General features: G+C 42.7%; 1 protein-coding gene across 1 annotated transcript in view; it reads right to left on the bottom strand.

The window, feature by feature from the left end:
- The window catches only part of SLC1A7 (solute carrier family 1 member 7), a 122,126-nt gene that overhangs the window by 6,167 nt on the left and 92,203 nt on the right, over positions 1 to 23,756 (bottom strand). The window contains exons 5-10 of the mRNA XM_073593514.1: positions 22,551 to 22,773; positions 13,221 to 13,320; positions 10,114 to 10,347; positions 9,801 to 9,995; positions 9,049 to 9,183; positions 1,728 to 1,827 (exon numbers count right to left, since the gene is read on the bottom strand). Coding sequence (XP_073449615.1) covers positions 1,728 to 1,827; positions 9,049 to 9,183; positions 9,801 to 9,995; positions 10,114 to 10,347; positions 13,221 to 13,320; positions 22,551 to 22,773 — 987 coding nt within the window. The remainder of the gene's footprint in view (positions 1 to 1,727; positions 1,828 to 9,048; positions 9,184 to 9,800; positions 9,996 to 10,113; positions 10,348 to 13,220; positions 13,321 to 22,550; positions 22,774 to 23,756) is intronic.

Raw genomic sequence — 23,756 nt, forward strand, 5'->3', positions numbered from 1 at the left:
ATGGTAATGGGAAGAGACGTACAAAAGAGAAAACAGAGGAACGCCATAGACAGAAAGGAAAAATAATAAAAATGGGACCCCTTTATTCAATAGCCTATGCTGCCGTTTTTCAAAACTCACAGCAATGTCTACCTGGATTAACCTCAATTCATAAAAGTAGAACACATGCGATCATAAAATAACACTTCTTGAGATAGTGAAGCTTGCAACAGTTAAAATTTCATTTAATGTAGAAAAAAAAATTATTTTACTCCAATGCTATATTTATTTCCATGAGCTGAATGTCTCCTCTGCGAAAATGATCATATGTTAAAATACAGATCAAAAATATATAAATATGGCTTTGTGAATTTAGCTTAGTGAGTGTGCCTGTAAAACACATGTTACTTCTGCAAAAGCACAAGGTGACAACATTTAGACTGAAGCATTTATTGTGAAGTATATTGTATGCTAAAAAACATAAGGAAGCGTGGAACACAAGGTCCTGGGTTCAGATACACTATCTGCATTTAGTATATGAGTTTTTCCTGTGTCTGTGGGGGTTTCCTCTGGCTGTTGCAGTTTCCTGCAACAAGCCAAAGGATCACTGATGGAGGAACGTGACAGTAATTAAAGCTGAACTCCAGGCAAACAGCTAAGTATAGCGCTGCAATGCATATATGTGAGCAGTTTTATCTGCCAAAGGATTTGGAATTTTGTTAAGCCAGTCCTGCAGCTTAGAAACCGATGCAAGACACTGCAGCCAGGTACTGGACCTCTCTGAAGACCACACTGTTTCTGGATAATACAGTCTGGTCCCCCCCTTTTTCCTCCTGTGATTGGACAATAAAGGTAGACAACACTACAGCAGCAAATGCAGATGTCATTTTTAATTCTTTCCTATAAACACATTCACAGTCAAAGCAATAGAGCCTGAGTGCTGACCCTTCCTTCCAGCCTGATTGCAGGTGTGCAGGGGATTCTAAAAGGCTAATATCAACAAAGATAAGGAAACGTATGCCATTTCTCTGTAAGGCTCCATTCACACTAGTGCGTTTTTTGATGCATTTTGCATTTTGCAGAAATGCATGGGAATTGTTTAACATGGGTTCCTATGGAACATGTTCACATCAATGCCTTTTTGTACCTCTGCATCTTTGGAAAGGGTCAGGGACTTTTTTTCATGCAAAATGCAGCATTTTGCATGTAATAGAATTTAATGGACCAGCATCACAAACGCAAGTGCAGCGTTTTTGCAGCGTTTTTGGCGTTTTTTTTTTTTTTTAACTGTATACAGTCTAAAAAAAAATGTAAAAAAAAAAAAAAAAAACGTGCAAAAACGCTGCTCAAAAACGTGGCAAGCATCACAAAAAAAACTCCAAAAACACTCAAAAGCAACATGCATAGATGTGAATCGAGCCTTAATACAAATGTCATGATTTTCCAGTAAATACCTGGATTAAATGAAGTTTTTATCATATTTGCCTGGAGTTTATCTTAATATACAGTGGTAACATAGTTCTTTATACTGTACATCAGACAAAGCTAAAAATTGGTTGGTATTAAAATGTAAAGAGACATTGTCACATGGGAACTTGTACCAGTCTACAAGACCTTCCTAGGTCTCCTGTGCCTCATATCTTCAACTGTTTACCATCTTTCTCCCAATGACAAGGTCTCTTTAAATTGTTACACAACATCTTAGCTATACCTTACCATAGAGAAATTGGTACAGTGTTTACTTTTACCTCATCACTCTGCTTTGCAAAATCTTTTCTGCAGATATGCGCCATGATTCCCGCTGCTAATGCATCTCCAAGCACATTAATCATGGTCCGGAATCTGTCTCTAGATAGATAAAAATACAATACTGGTGGTTATTCTCCAAATCCTGTTCTCCCACATTTATCACTAGTCTGATCTTTTGGCAGTGTCTCCCTCACTTCATTTTTAAGATCAGTCTCTTCTTTAAAACTATTCTTTTAAATTGGCAAGAATTTATAGATGAAAGCCAAAGCCTGAAAAAGTCATGTGTCCTGGTTTGGGAGAAATAAGGGAAAGAATTGTGCAAAGTAACATTGAGAATTCTTTCATTTAAATTATGAAATGTATTGCAAACAATAGACCCAAGCTATATCCTTTTAACACAGGTAAATACTTTACCAAGATTTCCGTAGACCAAATAGCCATAGCTCAGGCATTTCCAAAGTCTCGCCTGCAGGCCAATTGCGGCCTACTTTCCGGTTTAATGCGACTCCACTGGTAATTTGGATATATATATCTTTTGTGGCCCCCAACGAATCCCCGAGCGGCGCTCAGGGATTCGTTAGGGGGCCACAAAAGATATATACCGTATTTATCGTTCTGGCAGCCTCGGAGGGGACAGGGAGGGGGCAGGACGAGTGCCGTCAGATTACTTACAGGAGAATCTCCTGTTTACTCGACGGCCTCTGTATATGAAGTCCCATCTCCTGGGCTGGCATTGGACGACTGTTCTGTCTATCATAGGAGGTGGGACTTTGTAAACAGGTAGAGTAAACAGGAGATTCTCCTGTATGTAATCTGTTGGCGCTCGTCCCGCCCCCCTCCCTGTCCCCTCCAAGGCTGCAGATGGGCATCGATCAGGCTGCACTGATGGCAATGGTGAGGCTGAATTCAGAGGCTGCTGTCATATCAATGGTGAGGCTGCTTTCATGTCAATGGTGAGGCTGCAGATGGGCACTGATCAGGCTGTATTGATGGGCACTGACCCTTATTTTGCTTCACAGTTCTTTATTTCAAATTTAAGTTTTTTTCCTGAAACTTCCCTCTTAAAGTGAAGGTGCGTCTTATACGCCGATAAATATGGTATATCCAAATAACATGCCCAAGATCATCTCTTCACCACACACAGCCACAAAGGCAAGAGAATTCCTGTTAGGCAGTGTATTAGTTAATTTGCATTTAATTTTAATGGTTCAGAGAATGTCAGGCAAAATGGTCGGCCCTCACGCATGTTCACTTTATCAAATCTGGCCCTCTTTGAAAAAAGTTTGGACACCCCTGCCATAACTATAGCCAATTGCTGTAGGCTTTTGTTCATTTTAGAACTGCTTTTCTCTCCATACAAGTCAATGTGAATGCCAAAGCATGAAGCAGCTTAGAAGGAGGAGGTCAGCTACAAGTCAAATGCATTTGTGAAGGAACTAATAAGCATCTCAAACTGTTCTCAAATGCAAGCTAAATGCATGCTGCATTTTTCTGTTTACACAAGAACATATGAAGCTATGCATGACAAAAGCACATGACTGTTGCATAGACTTGTATTAGATAAAGACCTTTTCACACATTTGTGCATGTAATTGGACATAAAAAAATGGGCATTAAAAAGAGATGTCTGCTCTTACATAGTTACATAGTTACATAGTAGGTGAGGTTGAAAAAAAGACACAAGTCCATCAAGTCCAACCTATGTGTGTGATTATGTGTCAGTATTACATTGTATATCCCTGTATGTTGCGGTCATTCAGGTGCTTATCTAATAGTTTCTTGAAGCTATCAATGCTCCCCGCTGAGACCACCGCCTGTGGAAGGGAATTCCACATCCTTGCCGCTCTTACAGTAAAGAACCCTCTACGTAGTTTAAGGTTAAACCTCTTTTCTTCTAATTTTAATGAGTGGCCACGAGTCTTGTTAAACTCTCTTCTGTGAAAAAGTTTTAACCCTATTGTGGGGTCACCAGTCCGGTATTTGTAAATTGAAATCATATCCCCTCTCAAGCGTCTCTTCTCCAGAGAGAATAAGTTCAGTGCTTGCAACCTTTCCTCATAACTAAGATCCTCCAGACCCTTTATTAGCTTTGTTGCCCTTCTTTGTACTCGCTCCATTTCCAGTACATCCTTCCTGAGGACTGGTGCCCAGAACTGGACAGCATACTCTAGGAGCGGCCGGACCAGAGTCTTGTAGAGCGGGAGAATTATTGTTTTATCTCTGGAGTTGATCCCCCTTTTAATGCATGCCAATATTCTGTTTGCTTTGTTAGCAGCAGCTTGGCATTGCATGCCATTGCTGAGCCGATCATCTACTAGGACCCCCAGGTCCTTTTCCATCCTAGATTCCCCCAGAGGTTCTCCCCCCAGTGTATAGATTGCATTCATATTTTTGCCACCCAAATGCATTATTTTACATTTTTCTACATTGAACCTCATTTGCCATGTAGTCGCCCACCCCATTAATTTGTTCAGGTCTTTTTGTAAGGTTTCCACGTCCTGCGGAGAAGTTATTGCCCTGCTTAGCTTAGTATCGTCTGCAAATACAGAGATTGAACTGTTTATCCCATCCTCTAGATCGTTTATGAACAAATTAAATAGGATTGGTCCCAGCACAGAACCCTGGGGAACCCCACTACCCACCCCTGACCATTCCGAGTACTCCCCATTTATCACCACCCTCTGAACTCGCCCTTGTAGCCAGTTTTCAATCCATGTACTCACCCTATGGTCCATGCCAATGGACCTTATCTTGTACAGTAAACGTTTATGGGGAACTGTGTCAAATGCTTTTGCAAAATCCAGATACACCACATCTACGGGCCTTCCTTTATCTAGATGGCAACTCACCTCCTCATAGAAGGTTAATAGATTGGTTTGGCAAGAACGATTCTTCATGAATCCATGCTGATTACTGCTAATGATACCGTTCTTATTACTAAAATCTTGTATATAGTCCCTTATCATCCCCTCCAAGAGTTTACATACTATTGATGTTAGGCTAACGGGTCTGTAATTCCCAGGGATGTATTTTGGGCCCTTTTTAAATATTGGTGCTACATTGGCTTTTCTCCAATCAGCTGGTACCATTCCAGTCAGTAGACTATCTGTAAAAAAAAAAAAAAATGCAGCTTGGAGAATACTTCTTAAAGCGGAGTTCCACCCAGAAATGGAACTTCCACTGATCCGGTCTCCCCCCATCCCACGCAGTGTCACATTTGGCACCTTTCAGGGGGGAGCAGATACCCAATACAGGTATTTGCTCCCACTTCCGGCGAAAGAGCGACGCAGAATCTGCGGCGAACTACGCCATGTTCGGCCTCCTCTGTCCCCCCGCTGTCTTCTGGGAGACACACAGGTCCCAGAAGACAGCAGGGACCATTCAGAACACGCAGCGCGACTCGCTCATGCGCAGTAGGGAACCAGGATGTGAAGGCGCAAGGCTTCCTGATTCCTTTACTGAAGATGCCCACGCCTGCCCCCGGGGGCGAGGGACGGGTCGGCTTTGAGTGAGGACATCGCAGGCGCCCTGGACAGGTAAGTGTCCTTATTTTAAAAGCCAGCAGCTGCAGTATTTGTAGCTGCTGACTTCAAAATGTTTTTTTTTTTCCCGCGGAACTCCGCTTTAAAGCAAATCTCTGTTTCTAGATAGATCAGGTCATAGTGGTCTCCCTATGCTTGTGTGGGTTATCTCCAATATATATACTGGTAGGATAATTAATTCCTATGTAAACTGGCCCTAGTATGTGTAAGTATGCATGTGAGATTGGGATCTTAGATTGTAAGCTACTTGAGGTCAGAGACTGATGTGAATACACAATATGTAATTGTCCACACTATAGAAACACTTGTAAAATACTGTTGTCAAGCACACTGACACACTGCAGATGTTTTTTTTTTTTACTTCCTGAAGTTAACCTGTCAGATTCTAAACTAACTATACCACTATTTCACTGTAAGGATCCATGCACACTGGTTTACAAAATTGATGCTTCTACAGGAGTTTTGTGTTTTGCCTGTAGAAGCAGCTCATTGTTTTCTTATGTGTCCATGCACATTAGGATGATTAGAGCGAGCCATAGTTTAAGTTCAGCATTTGGAAACTGGAAAAAAAAGGCCCTTCTGGTTTGCGTTTTTGATTGGAGCTTTCTGGAAAACCACTAAACCCCCCTAAGCTCTCCTAAACTCCTTTACAAAAACGCTGTGTATGAACATTTTTTCTTTTTTCTCTGCCAAGGGAACTGGTGTTTTTTTAAGCCCAGTGCGCTTGGAGTCTTTAAAATCTTAAGGCTGGGTTCAAACTACTGCGAATTGGATGTGGTTTTCTCCGCATTCAATTCGCATGTCAGGAGACTGTGACCGGCTCTCTATGGAGCGGCGACAGTGCGACTTGCACAGTAGTCCTGTGCGTCTTCTGGTCCGTTTCAGGTCCTTATTCAGCCAAAAATTCGGACTGAAAATCAGACCGGACCTGAAACGGTGAACAGGGATGCACCGGACCCCCTGCTGTGAGTCGCTCCATGCGGCAGTGTGAACCCAGCCTTAAGGTTTAAGTAAATGAAAATTTGGATTTTTCAATTATGCATAGAGTAGGGAATGGTTAAGACCCTTTTATTTGTATTTTTTTTCCTGTGTCTGTCAAAGATTTGCTTTCATTTCCTGTCCCAGGGAAACAGGAGGAACTTACGACGCGTACACACGGGTGGACTTTTCGAACGGACCGGTCCGACGGACTTTCCAACTGACTTTCGACTGACTTTTGAAGGACTTCCGATGGACTTTTGAACGAACGGACTTGCCTACACACGATCACACCAAAGTCCGATGGATTCGTACGTGATGACGTACGACCGGACTAAAATAAGGAAGTTGATAGCCAGTAGCCAATAGCTGCCCTAGCGTGAATTTTGGTCCGTCGGACTAGCATACAGAGGAGCAGATTTTTCGACCGGACTTCAGTCCGTCGGAAAGATTTGAAGCATGTTTCAAATCTAAAGTCCGTCAGATTTTCGACTGGAAAAGTCCGCTGAAGGTCCGATGAAGCCCACACATGATTAGATTGTCCGCCGGACTCGGTCCGTCAGACCAGTCCGATAGAAAAGTCCGCTCGTGTGTACGCTGCATCAGACTATATCTCAAACATTTTGGATTTCCCAACTCTTTCTGTATGGCTGAAATCACATCGCATTCACATCAAAATAGTGCAGGACCTTTTTTTTGGTTTGCACTGGAATCGGATCGCATGGGTGTTTACACCCATGCGATCCGATTCCTGCACCATTTCACAGTTCGCACTGCGATCTGCGAACGGATCTAGGGGTGTCATTAACTTTACATTGATACCTGCAGCGGATCACAAATTTCAGTGTGAACTATTGTGCGATTCAGGTGTAACACGGGAACCCGCACTGGATTTGCAGAGTTCTCGCATCCCACTAGTGTGAACCGGGCCTTAGGGTCAAGGATGTGCTGTGTCTGTCTGTAGTCTGTATCAAACCACAAAAACCAACCCCTTCCCTGCCCACTGTGTACTAGGCATTCTCTGGTGCCTTAAAGCAACTCTGTCAAGGGATGAAAAATGTTTCACCAAAGATATCTTATGATAGAAGGTGCTTTATTCTCACCTCTCTGGCAGACGGTGAGGGGAATTTTTGCCCTCTTGAAGAGCTTGGGGCACCACTATTTTTTGACACTTTTAGATGTGCCAGATAGTGTCTTCTGCTACGGCTACTGTGGTTCCTCCTTCCAACTTCAACCATCACTGTAGTGTCCTGTAGTGACATAGGGGTTGACAAGAGGAACCAAAGCAGACAACGGGTGAAATTCTATCCAGCCTACCTGGAAAGGTTATATAGTGGCCTACAAGAGAGCAAAGATTTGACTCACCACCTGCCAGAGAGGTAAGGAAAAAATCCTAAGCCCCCTTTCTTTACAGGGTATTGGCATTGGAACATATATGCCACCTTTTTGACAGAGTTGCTTTACCTTACTAGTAGCACCATTGCCCACTGCTTCATTCCCCATTGCTGTTGGGTTTATTTTGGTACACGAGAACATTCGACTGTTCCCTTGCCCTCCTACAATGGATTTCTTAGTGTATGAGTGACCAATAGCAAGGCTTGATCACTGTCACGTGGGAAAAGGGGGTGTGCCTAGCAGTATGCAAGAATCTACCTTCAGAAAAAGGATACATGGATGTTGGCAGTAGGGGACAGGACAATAGGCCTCAAGGATGCTAGTGAGTTAAGGCACCAAATTGTGCCTCACACAGGGTGGCGAGTGTGGTTCCCAAATACTTATTATTAAGCTCATAAAATGGCTGTCATTCTTGTTATGTTTAGATGTTGTCCTGGTAAAAAATCTACCAAAATATTTGTTTCCATGCTCTTACGGCAAAAATAAATAATGCTGATAAAAATATTTTGAATAAAATTCTCTATGCAACCTGTGCAATGAATTAAAAATTGAAATAAATGTGAAATTACCCCCTGGTTGCAGCTAACAGTAATATCTGTTTCTCACATCTATCAAGATAAATGTATCAAAAGTACAGCACCTCACTTTTAATACATACATAACATTCATATCTGGATGTTATCTTTGAATAAACATAGTATTCCCCTGTGCTAGTGTATTACCTTATCAAGCTCTTTTCAAATATTAAAGCTCAACATTGAAGCTCAACTCTGAGCATTTTTTTAATGTCTGGATGGTTAAACAAAGGAACAAATGCTTTCTGGCTGCAAATCTCACCAAAAATATGAGAGCTGCCCCCTACAGTACCTCTTCTCTGCCATTAGACAATTTCACTCAACCTAAGAGACTGAGGACAGACTGAGAACGCAGGGCGCCATGGCCCTGCCCCTTAAGAGGGCATCATCACAGTGTGCTGTACTCTCAGTGTGTTGATGCAGAAGGGGCACTGGTGTAATCACATAAATGCCACTTTCTGTATCACCCAGGACCACCAACCACCAAGAGAAGACCAGAGAACTGAAGAGAACCCAGCATGTCACATTACTGGCCAGAAGCACTGAGCCCTGACTTGGGTTTATTCAATAAAATTGATATATATTTTTCTAAACTGACCCAACCTAATACATAACACTTTTAGTAAAGTTTGAGTTTGTACGACTTAGTATGTTTATACATTTTATAACTTATAGAAAAAAAAAAGAAACAACACGTAAAATGGAAAGTGAATACTTCTAATTAGCTGCAGAACAGTGGAATAGTCTCAGCTGTGAAAACAAGGCATACTCTTGGTAAAGACAATTTTGCTAGGGAACATAAATAGTGCATTTAAACACATTATACTCACAGTGCCCAGTCAACTGCAATGATTAGAGTGATGTCATCAGTGGGTAGGCCAACAGAGGTGAGCACAATGACCATAGTCACCAGTCCAGCTTGAGGTATCCCTGCTGCCCCTATACTGGCTGCTGTAGCTGTGATACTGGGATGCAGAGAACAAATGTGTAATGTAAATTATGATGTACATCTTTTTTCAGACCATAAGAACAATACAGCACTATAGCAATCTAATTATATAGTGGTAAAGCTGCTTTTACACAGGCAGTTTGGGTTGCACAACTATTTCCATCCTCAACTGCAGAGCGTCAGATGAACTGAAATGGTTATCCATGTTGAATGTTTAGAAGTCACACTGAATTTCCATGTTACAATAAATCAAAATACTGGAAAAGAGAACAAGCAAGGGGTACATTGCCTGAGCAAAACCCTGCAATCTAGAAATGTTAGTTGTTCCTCTATGTTTTTCTCATGACAGGTTTCCTTTGTTTTAACCAATTAGGTGGCCCAGGGTCTGAATAGTGTAGTGGTTCTGTAAGGATAAATTACTCCCAGATTTTGACCCTCCAGAGAGGTCCACAAACTTTTCAAATAAAGGGTCAGTTCACTGTCCTTTAGATTTTAGGGGACAGACTGTAATTAGTGGGTGTAGAAAATGCCCCGGTGTCTGTGGGAATATACAATGCCTTAGGGTTCGCGATCAATGGGAGTAGAAAATGCACCAGGGTTGCTATGATTCCACAGTAAGTGATTCTAACTCACCTGATGGTAATGATCTGACCAAAATCCAGCTCATAGTTGTTGACTTGTGCTATAAAGATAGCCGCCACTGCTTCATACAGAGCTGTCCCATCCATATTAATGGTGGCACCCACAGGCAGCACAAATCTGGCAATCCGCCTGTCTATGTGATTGTTCTCTAGCAGACACTTGAATGTGATTGGCAGAGTGGCAGAACTGAAAAGGCACAACAATGCACAATGTGAAAAATCAGTGCAACTAAATTTGTTACCAGTATAAAAATGTCATATGTAACTTATGAATATGAATCAATAATAATCCCAACAAGAATTACCTGGAGGATGTTGCTAATGCTATAAGCAGAGCCTGCAGCACCCCTCGAATAAAGACAATTGGGTTCTTCTTGGTGATAAACAAGTACATAAGAGGGAGGATGAAGAGACCGTGTACCACAAGGCCACACACCACAGTGATGGCATAAAATCCAAGCTTCTTTCCAATAGCTGTAGGGTCATCCATCTCCAGGATCTTGCCTGCAATAAGGAAGACAATCCCAAATGGAAAGTACCTGTAGGATATAAAGGACTCACTGTGTTAGTCGGCCCACAGTTTTTAGCACTTACACTACTGATTCATTCTTTAATATACACTTCATGGCCAAACATATGTGGAAACCCTTTCAAATGAGTGCATTAAGGTGTTTCCAATGAAAGGCACAGCTAATGCTACAGAATACAAAGACATTGTAGACATTTGTGCATTTTTATGGCAACAGTTTGGGAAAGCCCATTTCCATTCCAGCATTGCTGTGCCCCTGTTGACAAAGCCAGCTCCATAAAGACACAGTTGGATGAGTTTGGTGTGATGGAACTCAAGTGGTCTGCACAGAGCCCTGACCTCAAACACCTTGGGCGATTAATTGGAACTCCTATTCTGACACGTCTTCTCATCCATCATCAGTACCCCACCTGATGTGAGATGTGAAGGGGGGCAGTGCTGTGAGGGGATGTGAAGGGGGCAGTGTTGTGGAGGCGAAGGATGAGGGGGGCAGTGCTGGGGGGGGTTGTGAAGGGGGGCAGTGCTGTGGTGGGGAGATGTGAAATGTGAAGGGGAAAAGTGCTGTGGAGGGGAAGATGTGACGGAGCAGCGCTTTAGGGGAGCGATGTAATGGGGGCAGTGCTGTTGGGGAAAATGTGATGTGGGGGGGATGTGAAGGGGGGCAGTGCTGTGGGGCGAGATGTAAAGGGATAGTGCTTTGGGAAGGGGGAGATGTGATGGGGACAGTGCTGTGGGGGGAAGATGTGATGGGATGCAGTGCTGTGGGCAGGAGATGTGAAGAGGGGGAGATGTAATGGAAGGCAGTGCTGTGGGGTGGTGGATGTAAAGGGAGGCAGTGATATGTGTATGGGGGATGATGTAAAGGGTGGCAGTGCTGTGGGGGGGGTTGTGAAGGGGGGCGGTGTTGTGGAGGGGAAGGATGTGAAGGTGGCAGTGCTGTGTTGGGGGGGGGAGATGTGAAGGGGCAGTGTTGTGGAGTAGAAGGATGAAGGGGGCAGTGCTGTGGGGGAGATGTGAAAAGGGGGAGATGTAATGGAAGGCAGTGCTGTGGGGTGGGGGATGTAAAGGGAGGCAGTGATATGTGTATGGGGGATGATGTAAAGGGTGGCAGTGCTGTGGGGGGGTGTGAACGGGGCAGTGTTGTGGAGGGGAAGGATGTGAAGGGGGGCAGTGCTGTGGGGGGGGAGATGTGAAGGGGTGCAGTGCTGTGGGGGGAGATGTGAAGGGGTGCAGTGCTGTGGGGGGAGATGTGAAGGGGGGCAGTGCTGTGGGGGGGGAGATGTGAAGGGGTGCAGTGCTGTGGGGGGAGATGTGAAGCGGGCAGTGCTGTGAAGGGGAGATGTGAAGGGGGCAGTGCTTTGGGGGGGATGTGAAGGGACAGTGCTTTGGGAAGGGGGAGATGTGATGGGGCAGTGCTGTGGGAGGAAGATGTGATGGGGGTAGTGCTGTGGGCAGGTGATGTGAAGAGGGGGAGATGTAATTTAAGGCAGTGCTGTGGGGTGGTGGATGTAAAGGGAGGCAGTGATATGTGTATGGGGGGTGATGTAAAAGGTGGCCATGCTGTGGGGGGATGTGAAGGGGGCAGTGTTGTGGAGGGGGAGGATGAAGGGGGTCAGTGCTGTGGGGGGAGATGTGAAGGGGTGCAGTGCTGTGGGAGGGAGATGTGAAGGGGGAAGCGCTGTGGGGGGGGGGGGGCGATGTGAAGGGGGGCAGTGCTGTGGTGGGATGTGAAGGGAGCAGAGTTGTGTGGAAATGTGAAGGGGCAGTGGTGTTTGTGTGGGGATATGTAAAGAGGGGCAGTGCTGTGGTGGGGGAGGCATGTGAAAGGAACAGAGGGCGCTAATGCTCATTCACATATGTGAGTGCGGGAGTGTGTGTAAATCATGCGCATGCAAGGTGCTGAACAGAAAATGTGCGGGGGTACCATTAACTCTTAAACGCACTGACATACATACTGCAGTTTCCTGCGAAATCACCATGCAGTTTCCATGCGGCCACATTTTTAAAAAAAGGTGCCAGGTGACTTTTCCCAGCAGAAAACACAGACACAGCAGCCCATTCAAATGCCACCTATGCCACGCAGAGCCACATACATGTGAACTGGTGCTAATGTGAAGGGTAAACTGTGGTATGCGGGGGACTGTGGACTGATGTAAGAACATGATGGTGACATAGGAGGAGAGGGCTGTGAAGTGATGTGAAGGATCTAAGTCATCGCACAAAAATGTAATTCGGACATCTGCTGGATGAACATTTTACTGATTGGATGAATTTTATTTCAATACCCCTGCTCTAGATGCATGTGCCTTCTAGCCTACAACACTAATCATTTTCTATCTGCTATGCTATTTTCTAGCCTCCCTGTGAATGTGTTCTCACATCGAATTCACCTTTCAGCCCTGAAATAAGAGGAGGCAGATTGGTGTGCTGTTGATTCCATGTTTCTCTTTTGATAGAATCATTGCCCCTCTGGTTAAATCGCTAATGGCCTTATTTTCGCTCATGCTATGCAAGCTAGGCCCACAGAGAGACCCTGGAATCATCTTAAAATATTGTCTATCCCTATAGATTTGTCACTGGTTCCATACACACTACATGGTACACAGTCATCCACCATCTACATGATCCCATCAGAGTAAACGATGTTCTGTTTGGAAAAGTGTCTCTACCTCCAAGGACCTCAGAACTCAATGAGCCTGATACACTATAGACAATTTAAAAGAATGCTGTTTAACCTAGAGGAACATGTTTTGACTGTGGGAGAAAGAAACACACACACATGGGAAGATGATTTGTGCAGACAGTATTCTATTTGGGAATTAAACCCAGACCCATTTTATTATGTACCCCTCCTCATACAGATAAAAAGACCATCAGACTCACCAAACAGAAACAGCTACAATCTTCATAACAGACTCATTTAAGCACTGACAGAAGCTGACAACAGGAACTCCGCTTGTGCCCATGCGGCCCAGCATTATACCTAAAGGAAAAAGATAATTTGACAAGCTGTTCTCTTGATAATTTCACCAGATATCTTTAGTTGATTAATTTGAAAAAAAAAAAAAATAAGAAAGGAGAGTGGACTTGTTTCGCATGGTAACTAATATATGCTTACCTATTACTATACATTTTCTATGGCTTGCAACCTACTATACCAATAACCCCACCCCTCACTCTAATAACCACGCAACATTGAAATGGAGTGAATTGGCCATAGCAGCCATTTTATTAACCAAAATATAAAATATAACATAATACCATAATGGTTAACATAATAACCTTTTTTTAATATATCCAGTCTTATCACAAAAAATGTAGCACAAGGTCCCAATAGATAACAACAAAACCATTATCCCAATAGGCATAACCCAGAGCTGTACCTGCTAGTCACTTCTCTGGCCTCCAGTCGCAGAACCACCGACTCAGAGACAACTAGCAGGTACCCATTTACCAACTGGGAGCCGTACCTCAGACGGGTCCCTACACCATGCCTTTTTGATGTGCTCATATGCCTTTAAAGGACCTTGCGCCCCCCCCCAATTGCCACAACCAACCCCTTGGTCGCTCCATACCCCCACCATATACACACACAATGTCCACCAAAATTGTAGGGCGGGTGGGTGTTAAATTCCTTCCCCTCTCTCCTCATGGTACATGTGTGTGCCATCCCCTTTATCTCAGTCGGATTTCCTGTCCCGGCTTCACCCCCTCCATGCAGAACTGCCAGCCCCTGCTCTATGTACCCTCCTTTTAGGGTCGGTTCACACTGAGGCAGCACAACTTACAGCGCGACTGCCTCAGGCGACCCAGGACACGACTCAGCGGCGACTTGCAAAACGATTTCTGTATAGAAGTCAATGCAAGTCGCCCCCAATGTTGTACAGGAACCTTTTTCTAAGATTAGAACGGTTCCATTACACAGAATGGGACGCTACTTGTCAGGCGACTAGGTTGCCTGACAAGTCACCCCTGTGTGAACCGGGGCTAACTCTCACTCTCCCTCAAGCCTAATAACCCCTGTCATGCCAGCCCTCCACTGAATTACCTTTCGGTAATGCTCCGGGCCTTTCTTCATGCTCCCATAATTCCACCTCTATGCTTCCTCTTGGTTGCCCACATCTCCTATTGTCCCCTAAAACCAAAAGGTGCAATTTTTACTCAGAATAGGGGAATAGAATATACTATGAATATAATATGCAGCCACCAGTAAGGTGTCAGTCCTTTTCTCCAATGTCCTTGGGTGCTCGCTGGGATCCCCATCCTAAACAAATACTTTCTGCAGCAACCCATTGGCCTAACATTTGGCGTGCAGAATATGAAAGGTGTGCCTACTCAGCATTTGAATAGACAATGAGGAGCTCATAGGGTGCTGTGTGGGGTTGCAGAAAAAAAATCTAGAAGTTGAACCTGTCTCAAAGGTCCAAATTGAGCTGAACCTGACATGCATATTTTGTGACCCCTATCAGCAGTCCTTGCACCCTTTCTGCTTTCAGTTCTTATGCTGGATTTACCCACATATTTCCCGGAGGTTTGCAGAAAATGTATTATTAAAGGGGAACTTTTTTTTTTTAATACATTGTCCCGACCGATTCTAAGCACAGGTTCACAGATGCTTCTGGAAAATATAGACAGTATATACAGTATATATCGGATAAAGTGAACTGTTAACATTTAAAACAAAAAAAAAATCCTTTATACAGCAGGTACCATAAGTTGTCTTCTTTTATCTTTATTAATTTGAAATCCCACATCTGTGTCTTTAGGATTGAGTTTTAGTTTGCTACTAGGGAGTTGGCTTCCCTGACTTGAGGGCTAGGCTATGCTAACCTGTTCCCTTTCCAAAAATAGTGCTTCAATGGCTACTTAACCACTTAAGCCCCGGACCATTTGGCTGCCCAAAGACCAGAGCTCTTTTTGCGATTCGGCACTGCGTTGCTTTAACTGACAATTGGACGGTCGTGCGACGTGGCTCCCAAAAAAAATTGACGTCCTTTTTTCCCCACAAATAGAGCTTTCTTTTGGTAGTATTTGATCACCTCTGCGGTTTTTATTTTTTGTGCTATAAACAAAAAAATAGTGACAATTTTGAAAAAAATGCATTATTTTTTACTTTTTGCTATAATAAATATCCCCAAAAAAGATATAAAAAAAATTTGCTTTCCTCAGTTTAGGCCGATACGTATTCTTCTACATATTTTTGGTAAAAAAATCGCAATAAGCGTATATTGATTGGTTTGCGCAAAAGTTATAGCGTCTACAAAATAGGGGATAGTTTTATGGCATTTTTATTAATATTTTTTTTTTTTATACTAGTAATGGCGGTGATCAGCGATTTTTATTGTGACTGCGACATTATGTCGGACAGATCGGACACTTTTGGCGTGATTTTGGGACCATTCACATTTATACAGCGATCAGTGCAATTAAAAATGTGTAAATGTGACTGGCAGTGAAGGGGTTAACCACTAGGGGGCAGTGATGGGGTTAAGTGTGTCCTAAGGAGTGATTCTAACTGTGTGGGGGAGGGGCTATGTGTGACACGACAATGATCACTGCTCCCGCTTACAGGGAGCGGTGATCAGTGACAATGTCACTAGGCAGAATGGGGAATGCTTGTTTACATCAGCATTTCCCGTTCTTCCTCTCCGTGAGATGATCGCTCCCTCCCCCTCCCCCCTCCCCCCCTCGTCCTCCTTGGGGCAGGCTTCCCGCTGAGCGTCGGCATCACGCCTCCTCGTCACGCACGTGACCTCTGCGTGAGTGTCACGGCGTTTGACGCTGTGTTTTCCATCTCGTGCAGACACGTGGATGGCGGCCTCCCCAGCAGCTGTGGGCAGCGGTCGCCGCTGCACTGGAGGAGTCCCCTGTCCGCATGTGTGCCTGCACCGCGTGATGCTGGGGGGAGTTCTTCTCTGATTGGGGCGGGGACTGTCCGTATATAGGGCTCTCATTCAGGCTTAACCTGCTTTCAGGCAGCATGTAGATCACCGGGTCAGTTCCGGTTGGCCACTTCTCACCATCCTTAGGTAAGGGGGGTTTCACAGGGATATTTCTGTACTTTTTGTTGTAAGCAGGGGCCCCAGCCATATTTTGGGGCTACACCTTATATATTTTACTTTTTTACTTCAGGACCCTATCCCCACCAATTACCAGTGTGAACCACTACTCTCTGGGGACCCTTGTGTTGTGTCTGAGTCTCTCCCGGCCCCTCTCTTTGAGCTCCTCCCTCAGCTCCCGGGCCCGGGCTATTTGGCTGCCGGCAGTCGTGGACCCCCTTAGATTCACTATCGCGTGGCATGTGAGTACCCTTTGGAGACTAGGGGTTCTGTTTCCCCCCTTTTTATTCATCTTTTTTTCTTTCTTTTGCTTTTCCTTACCGTTTTATCACACTGTTCTTTTCCTTTGTAGACCCTGGTGCTATATCGCCCCTGAAGAGTGTTCAATACACGAAACGCGTCGGGCTTACGACATGCACCAGACAATTATATATCTACAAGTTTTTATTACTTTATGATTCTATGTTACTCTAGTGAATATTTTTTCCAGATTAGGATTATTTTCCCTGCATCCATTTGGGGGCTGTTTACCATGTCTGCCATGTATCAGTTAGGATGTGACTGCTATATGACTTGTTATTACAATCTACACTTGAACTCCAATTGTGTCATTGCACTACTATGTATCAATAAAGTGTCTATGCAATTTTGACTGTCCCCCTGGTCTTCTTTGCTCACCTCATCTAAAGTCCCAACCCTCCTGTTTTGTGAGATGATCGCTGGTATCCCTGCAGACATCGGGTCCGCGGGACCCACGATCACACTCACGGAGGTCGAGGCGGGGGGCGCGCGCCCACAGTGCCACATTTTAAAAGGCACAGGTACGTTAATCTGCTTGTACGTGCCCTTCTGCCGACGTATATTGGCGTGAGCCAGTCGGCAAGCAGTTAAAGCGGACCTTCAGTCATTTTTTCAACTTTTCATCTATTAAATCTTCTGTCCTTGTTGTTTTAACTTTGGATAGTAAAACATTTTTTTCTGCCAGTAAATATCTTACACAGCCCACTTCCTGTTTCTTGTCAGGTAAAAAGAATAGGCTTATGACATCATGCACAGCTCTCTCTCTCTCACTGAGAGTTTGCCAGGAAGGGAGGGGGGATGAGTCATAAGAGGGCCAATGAAAGCTGCAGAGCTGGAGGTGTGCCTCTGTGTGTCTGTATAAATCCAGGAAATGAACAGGCAGCAGCTTCAGCTGCCCACAGTTAAAATGGCTGCAGCCAAACTTAGTGGAGGGAGATTTCTGCAGCATATTTGGTAAGTACAGAATCACAGTATATATAAAATAATATGCAAAGTGGTTGGAGGGAAGCTTCAGAATGGCAAAGATGTTTTTATTACGAATTATGTGAGCAGACTGCAGTTCCTCTTTAAATGCTCTTTTTGGAAAGGGTGGATGCAATGAAATATGCATTTCAAAACGATGAGCAGGTACAGTGATGTAGGCAGCTGAAATTATATACAAATGTTGACTTTTAATTTAAAAGTTGAGCCTGGCCTTGTCCCCTCTCACCTCTCTTGCCTTGCTATTTCACAAAGTGGCTAGTTGTCTCTAACAGGACTAACAGGGAAAAAGAAAAAAGAAGAACTAAGCTTGACTTTGATATGAAAAGTCAACATTTACATATATCTCTCTGCTGGTAATATGTTTTTATTGAAGGTAGCCTAATTTTTCCATTACATGTTCAGTAAAAGCTGCTAAGATTTGGGATCAAAAGCTCCACAGTACAAGAGCTGCGTGACTATAAGACAGATGGGGAACCTGCATCGGGCCCCATGCTGTACAACAGACTATTATGGCTGCTGTGGTTCTTCCACTGTAAATATACTAAACATTCCAGCCTATTCCCAGTAATTATGTTAATCCAGACGCACCTGGAATCTCTGTTCCAAAAGTAATTTTCCTCAATTATAGATTCTCAGCAGAAAACTGTGTTGGAAAGTTCGGAACACATGGGACTTATAATTTAGTATATCTTAAAGTTTTTTAATTTTTCAAATATTTCTACTTTACATAATGTTATATCTGAAAAAGGATATGAAGTGTCACAAAATGTGGTCATTTTGAAATAAGCAACAAAAGGTAATTTTAATACAATAAATACACTGCAATGTTAAACTCATAAAACCATTTATATTTAGGGTTCTGACTTTGGCAGACGAGTAAGGCATATGCATGTGCAGCATTATGTATATTCAGTTTTACATTCTGTAATCTTTCTTATAATGATCATGTGACGTTTAAATGAGAAATCATTGTTTACTACCCTCACTCAAACCAATATAACCAAATCTCCTAAACATGCTCTGTTGGGTTGCAAGGTGGATGAAGCCTCAAAAAAACCAGAGATGAACTCCTCACTTTCATATTTGTATCTGCTAAAATCACCATAGCTAGAAACTGGAAGTCGGCTACCATTCCATTTGACCAGCTTAAAGTGGTTGTAAACCCACTACAAAAAAATATAAAAATTGAAAAAAAACTGCAAGACAAAGGCACAATGAGCTAGTATGCATAGTATTATGAAATACTCACCTTAGATCAAAGCTCCCGCTGAGGTCCCGGCACACTGCTCCGCCGGCAACATCGCTCCCGGAGTTATTTCCGGGTATCGCGGGCTCCGGCGCTGTGATTAGCCATGATGACGTCACTCCCGCACATGCGTGCGGAAGCTGCCGGTAACGGCACGTCAGCTGAAGCAATGTCACGAACGAGCCGTTGCTTCAGTGTGCATGTGCCGATGACGTCGGCACATGCTGATACAGGAGATTTCTCCTAAACTGTGCAGGTTTAGGAGATATCCGGGGTAGTAAAAAGTGGATTGTAAGGGTTTACAACCACTCTAAGCACAAGCTTTCCTGGCTCATGGTAAATGAAATTCTCTCAGCAATTCTAAATGATAAAATGAAAGTGTTTGAAAAAGTCTGGGGTCTGTGGATCAGATACTTGAGTAATGATCCCCGGATTATACCCGACTAGTATGCCTTCGGGTGACACGAGCCAGAGTGCGTGGTCTTCCCCCTTCCCTCCTCTCTTTCCTTCCCCATCTCTTTCTTGCTCTTTTCTCTCCTCTCTTATTTGTGTTTGAAATATTCTACATACGCAGATCCAATAACAGAAAATAGAACATCCCTGCCCCTGGAGGGAACCTTCTCTTCCATATGTGGAGGGCGATCCCTGAACTCCATCAATCCAAATTGATTTTCTGCAAATGATAAGCCATATTGAGTTGATGGGGTCACTTTGTAAGACAATTGTTGGACCGATAAGGTTCGAAAATAATTCATAAGCCTCAGAAATGCCAAAGAACGGCGCTCTAGAGGGTGTCATCTTTAGTTCACATGGGGCTTGAGGCTACACACCTTCTGTTCTTCCTTTGATTGATAACTTAACTTTTTCTGTTGTTGATATATAAGCACTCCATATTGTGGAAATTGTGTATTGTTTAAAATCTTCATTGTCATTTTTCTACTCTTTGTGAAAATCATTATTTACCTATATTTCCAAAGCAACATTAAAGTAAACCTCAGGGGAAAAAAAAAGTTCTTACCTGGTTGAAATACATATATATTTACCATTTTACCTGCCAAAGGATTTGTAATTCTATTTAGAAAAAATCACAGATTATTGCCATACATCAAAGCCAGAACAATCTTTATAATGTTTCCTAGGTCAGCTTTAATATTTTCAACAACCTGTTCAGTTGACACAGGTGAGGATGTTTGATCCATTCTCCAATGAGGTGCCTGGAAGCGACATTGGTGTACTATGAAATAAATATGTCACCTTCCTTGTTGTGCATTGTGACATACAGTATATATAAATCACAAAATTGGATAAGTCAAGTTAAGTATCTTTTGGCAGATAAATTGTGTATTTAGCTATTTGCCTGGAATTCCCTTTTATAGAGTGATGGTATTTTCCATCAAAAATTCAATTATCCAACCTCTAGCCTGCCTGACCTACTCTATACTAGAAACTCAGAAGAAGTATTCAATCCAAAAACAAAATGTAACATATTGCCAAGCTTTGAATATGATGGCTGCAGTATTTTTTTTTTTATGCTTATTTTCCTTAATTTTTACCTGGTAATCCAGTCTGTAACATACTTTGTGTCTTAAGCCTCATATACACGATCGGATTGTTGGCCAACAAAACCATGGAATTTTGTCTGAAAGGCGTTGGCCCAGACTTGTCTTGCATACAAATGGCAAGGAATTGTCGGCCAACAAACATGAACGTAGTGACGTACTACGTGGTTTTTCAGGTCTTTAGCGCCACCTTTTGGGCTCCTTCTGCTAATTTCGTGTTAGTAGAAGTTTGGCAAGTGTTGATTCGTGCTTTTCATTTCACGCTTTTCATTTTGCGCTTTTCATTTTGTGCTTTTCAGTTCGTTTCTGAACAGCCGTTCGTCAACCAGATATGTTGCGGAATCGGAGGAGATAACGTGTTATTTATTATTGGCCTTGGAGTTATTGCTTTGACATTATTATTTTGGTTGAATAAATGGTTTGATTTGTTATATTTTCTATATTTTTGGATGCATAGAATGCACTTTTTGGTTAAGTTCTATTGGCAGATAGCATGTCTAATTTTATTTGTTTTCTTTTTTTAATGCACAATAAAAAAATTGTGTAGAATAATACTTGGCTATGTGTTTTACTTCAAATGACAGTTTGGGAGTAGGCAGTTACATTTAAAAAGATACAATGTAAAATTAACAAGGGACACCAACATAGTTGTATCTTTGATCTTAAAAACTACAGGATAATGGTGTTGTGGTAACTTGCCTAAAAAAAAAAAAAAAAAAAAAAAAAGCATAATAATATTATTCTTGATATCACTAGAAAAAAAAAGCCTTTGAAAATTAGTTTGCAATAACTCCATCAGTATCACCAGCAAAGCAGCTTCATTATTATCCCATTAAAGAAGAAGAGAATTGTGCGCCGAATTTCGAGATTTCATAATTTGCCGCATCACAAATGTTAATTTTCCATTACGAACGCTAGTTTACAAGACCGCTTCTGGCTCATCCTTGCTTCCGAGCATGCGTGTTTGTACTTTGGACTTTTGTCCGACGGACTTGTGTACACGCGCTCGGAAAATCCGACAACAGACATTTGTCTGCGGAAAATTTAAAAACCTGCCATCCAACATTTGTCCGCGGAAAATCCGACAACAATTGTCCGATGGAGCATACACACGGTCAACAGCCTGACATCACACATTTCCCGTCGGAAAATCCGATCGTGTGTACGAGGCTTTATGGTGTTGCAAACTTGAGCAGAGACATCTTCGGAAATCTGAACTCCAGCTAATGCTTTTTATGTAGGTAGATCAACAGTTTTTTTCTTTTTGGGATAAAGGTTTTTCATAAATGAATAAAAGCTGGCCATTGTAAGCACCCCTATCAGTAGTAAATGGTTTGTCTCAATCCTCTAACTACCACTTTTGCTGGACTGTTAAAGGAAGTTGAAAAATAAAATAAAAAATAAAAGGTTTACTGGCAGACTCTATTGTGATCTAGTCCATGAATAATAAAGCTTTGTGAAGGCTGATGTAATTGGAATGCAGCCAACTTGTTTGTTCATTCAATAACTTCTATTATTTGCTTCCTTTTTGGTCTCTTAAATATAACATTGAAAGCTTTTTTTCATTATTCCTATTGGATAAGTGCAAAACAAAACCTGTTAATCCTACCAGAAATCCAGCAAGTTTATAATTTCTATGTACTCTGTCATGCATTGAAATTGTAAGCAGTTTAATTAGCCCTGCCTAGATCTTCTCTGTGAACTACAGAATGCGTCCCCCCCGATAGTCCTCCTTCATAGATACAGTACAGTGAGCGAGTGTTGTCTCACTAGGATAGGAAATTAGTTAATGGAAGATTCACGACAAAAAAATAAAATGTAATCCTAAAAAATAAAACTAGTGCAGCCACCATATCTTAAGCACTGCATATTTTGTGTTTTTGTTCTTGGGTTTAGATACTATGTTAAATGTTATTTTATAACTTTAGATGCAGATTTAACTTTCTTTTTGTTGGGCTTTTTATCTACAAATGATCTATAATTCTATATACTGTATATAATGAATACATATTACTATATTTGATATCTACTGTCATGAGAACATTTTTTGAATATGCCCTCCTACCCATGGTGGCTGAAAATATGACAATGCCCAGTACATTCATTCCCTCGCTGGTTCCCGGCTCTGACTTGTAGACCACATCAGGGGAGGGGGTGATATCCAGAGCAAAGTTCTGTATATGTGATCCATTCTCGTCCTGGATTCCATAGATGAGGATTCTGTGCGTTATACTATCCGAAGAGGTTGTCTTCCCACTTTTTACCACAGGCACATTCTTGGTTCGGTACTAAAAAAAGAATAATGGCAACATAGTGTGTGTTGTAATAAGTTTTCTTTATGTATTTAAGATTCAAAATGGTAAATATTAACCCTTTTGTGGCCACGATATGACTTTTGAAAGTGTTAATAACCCCAGGACCCTGCATTCGCTATATCTGGTCTCCCACAGTACACAGAACATGGAAATACAATTTTAGTAAATATAAACTTAAAAATAAAAATAAGCATTTACAGTATAAACTAAAGTAAATAGTAGCACTAAACAGTATAAGTAAATAAACCCAGTGACAGATGATAGTGATCAAAACTAATACATAAATAAACAATTAATAATAAAGTTTGTGCAAAAATAGTCAATACATGACACTGGATTGTCTCAGACAAGGAAAGCTGAATATATCCTGATGTGAAATCTTCAAAACTTTCACTGCGCCGCGTGCACTCAGTGTTACCACTCCGCTTTGGTTAACCCCTTGCCGATCAGCCGCCGTCATTATACTGCGGCAGGTCGGCACGTTCCCGCGAGCCATCGTAGCTGTATGTCGGCTCCTTTAAGCGGGATAGCAGGTGCCCGCTGCAGCGGTGCCGAAGCTCGTGGCCGACGGTAGCAATGACCGCCGGCCGCGAGCGATCGCGTGCATGAGAGGCAGAACAGGGATGTGTGTGTGTGTAAACACACACGTCCCTGTTCTGTTCTGTGAGGAGAGACAGATGCTGAGTTCCTAATAGCTAGGAACCATGATCTGTCATCTCCTATAGTCAGTCCCCTCCCCCTACAGTTAGAACACACAGTCAGGGAACACAGTTAACCCCTTGATCGCCCCCTAGTGTTAACCCCTTCCCTGCCAGTGAAATGTATACAGTAATCAGTGCATTTTTATAGCACCGATCGCTGTATAATTGTCAATCGTCCCAAAAATGTGTCAAAAGTGTCCGGTGTGTCCGCCATAAAGTCCCAGTCATGATAAAAATCGCAGATCGCCGCCATTA

The sequence above is a fragment of the Aquarana catesbeiana genome, linkage group LG07, assembly GCF_042186555.1.
Source record: "Aquarana catesbeiana isolate 2022-GZ linkage group LG07, ASM4218655v1, whole genome shotgun sequence".
Classification (NCBI taxonomy): Eukaryota; Metazoa; Chordata; class Amphibia; order Anura; family Ranidae; genus Aquarana; species Aquarana catesbeiana.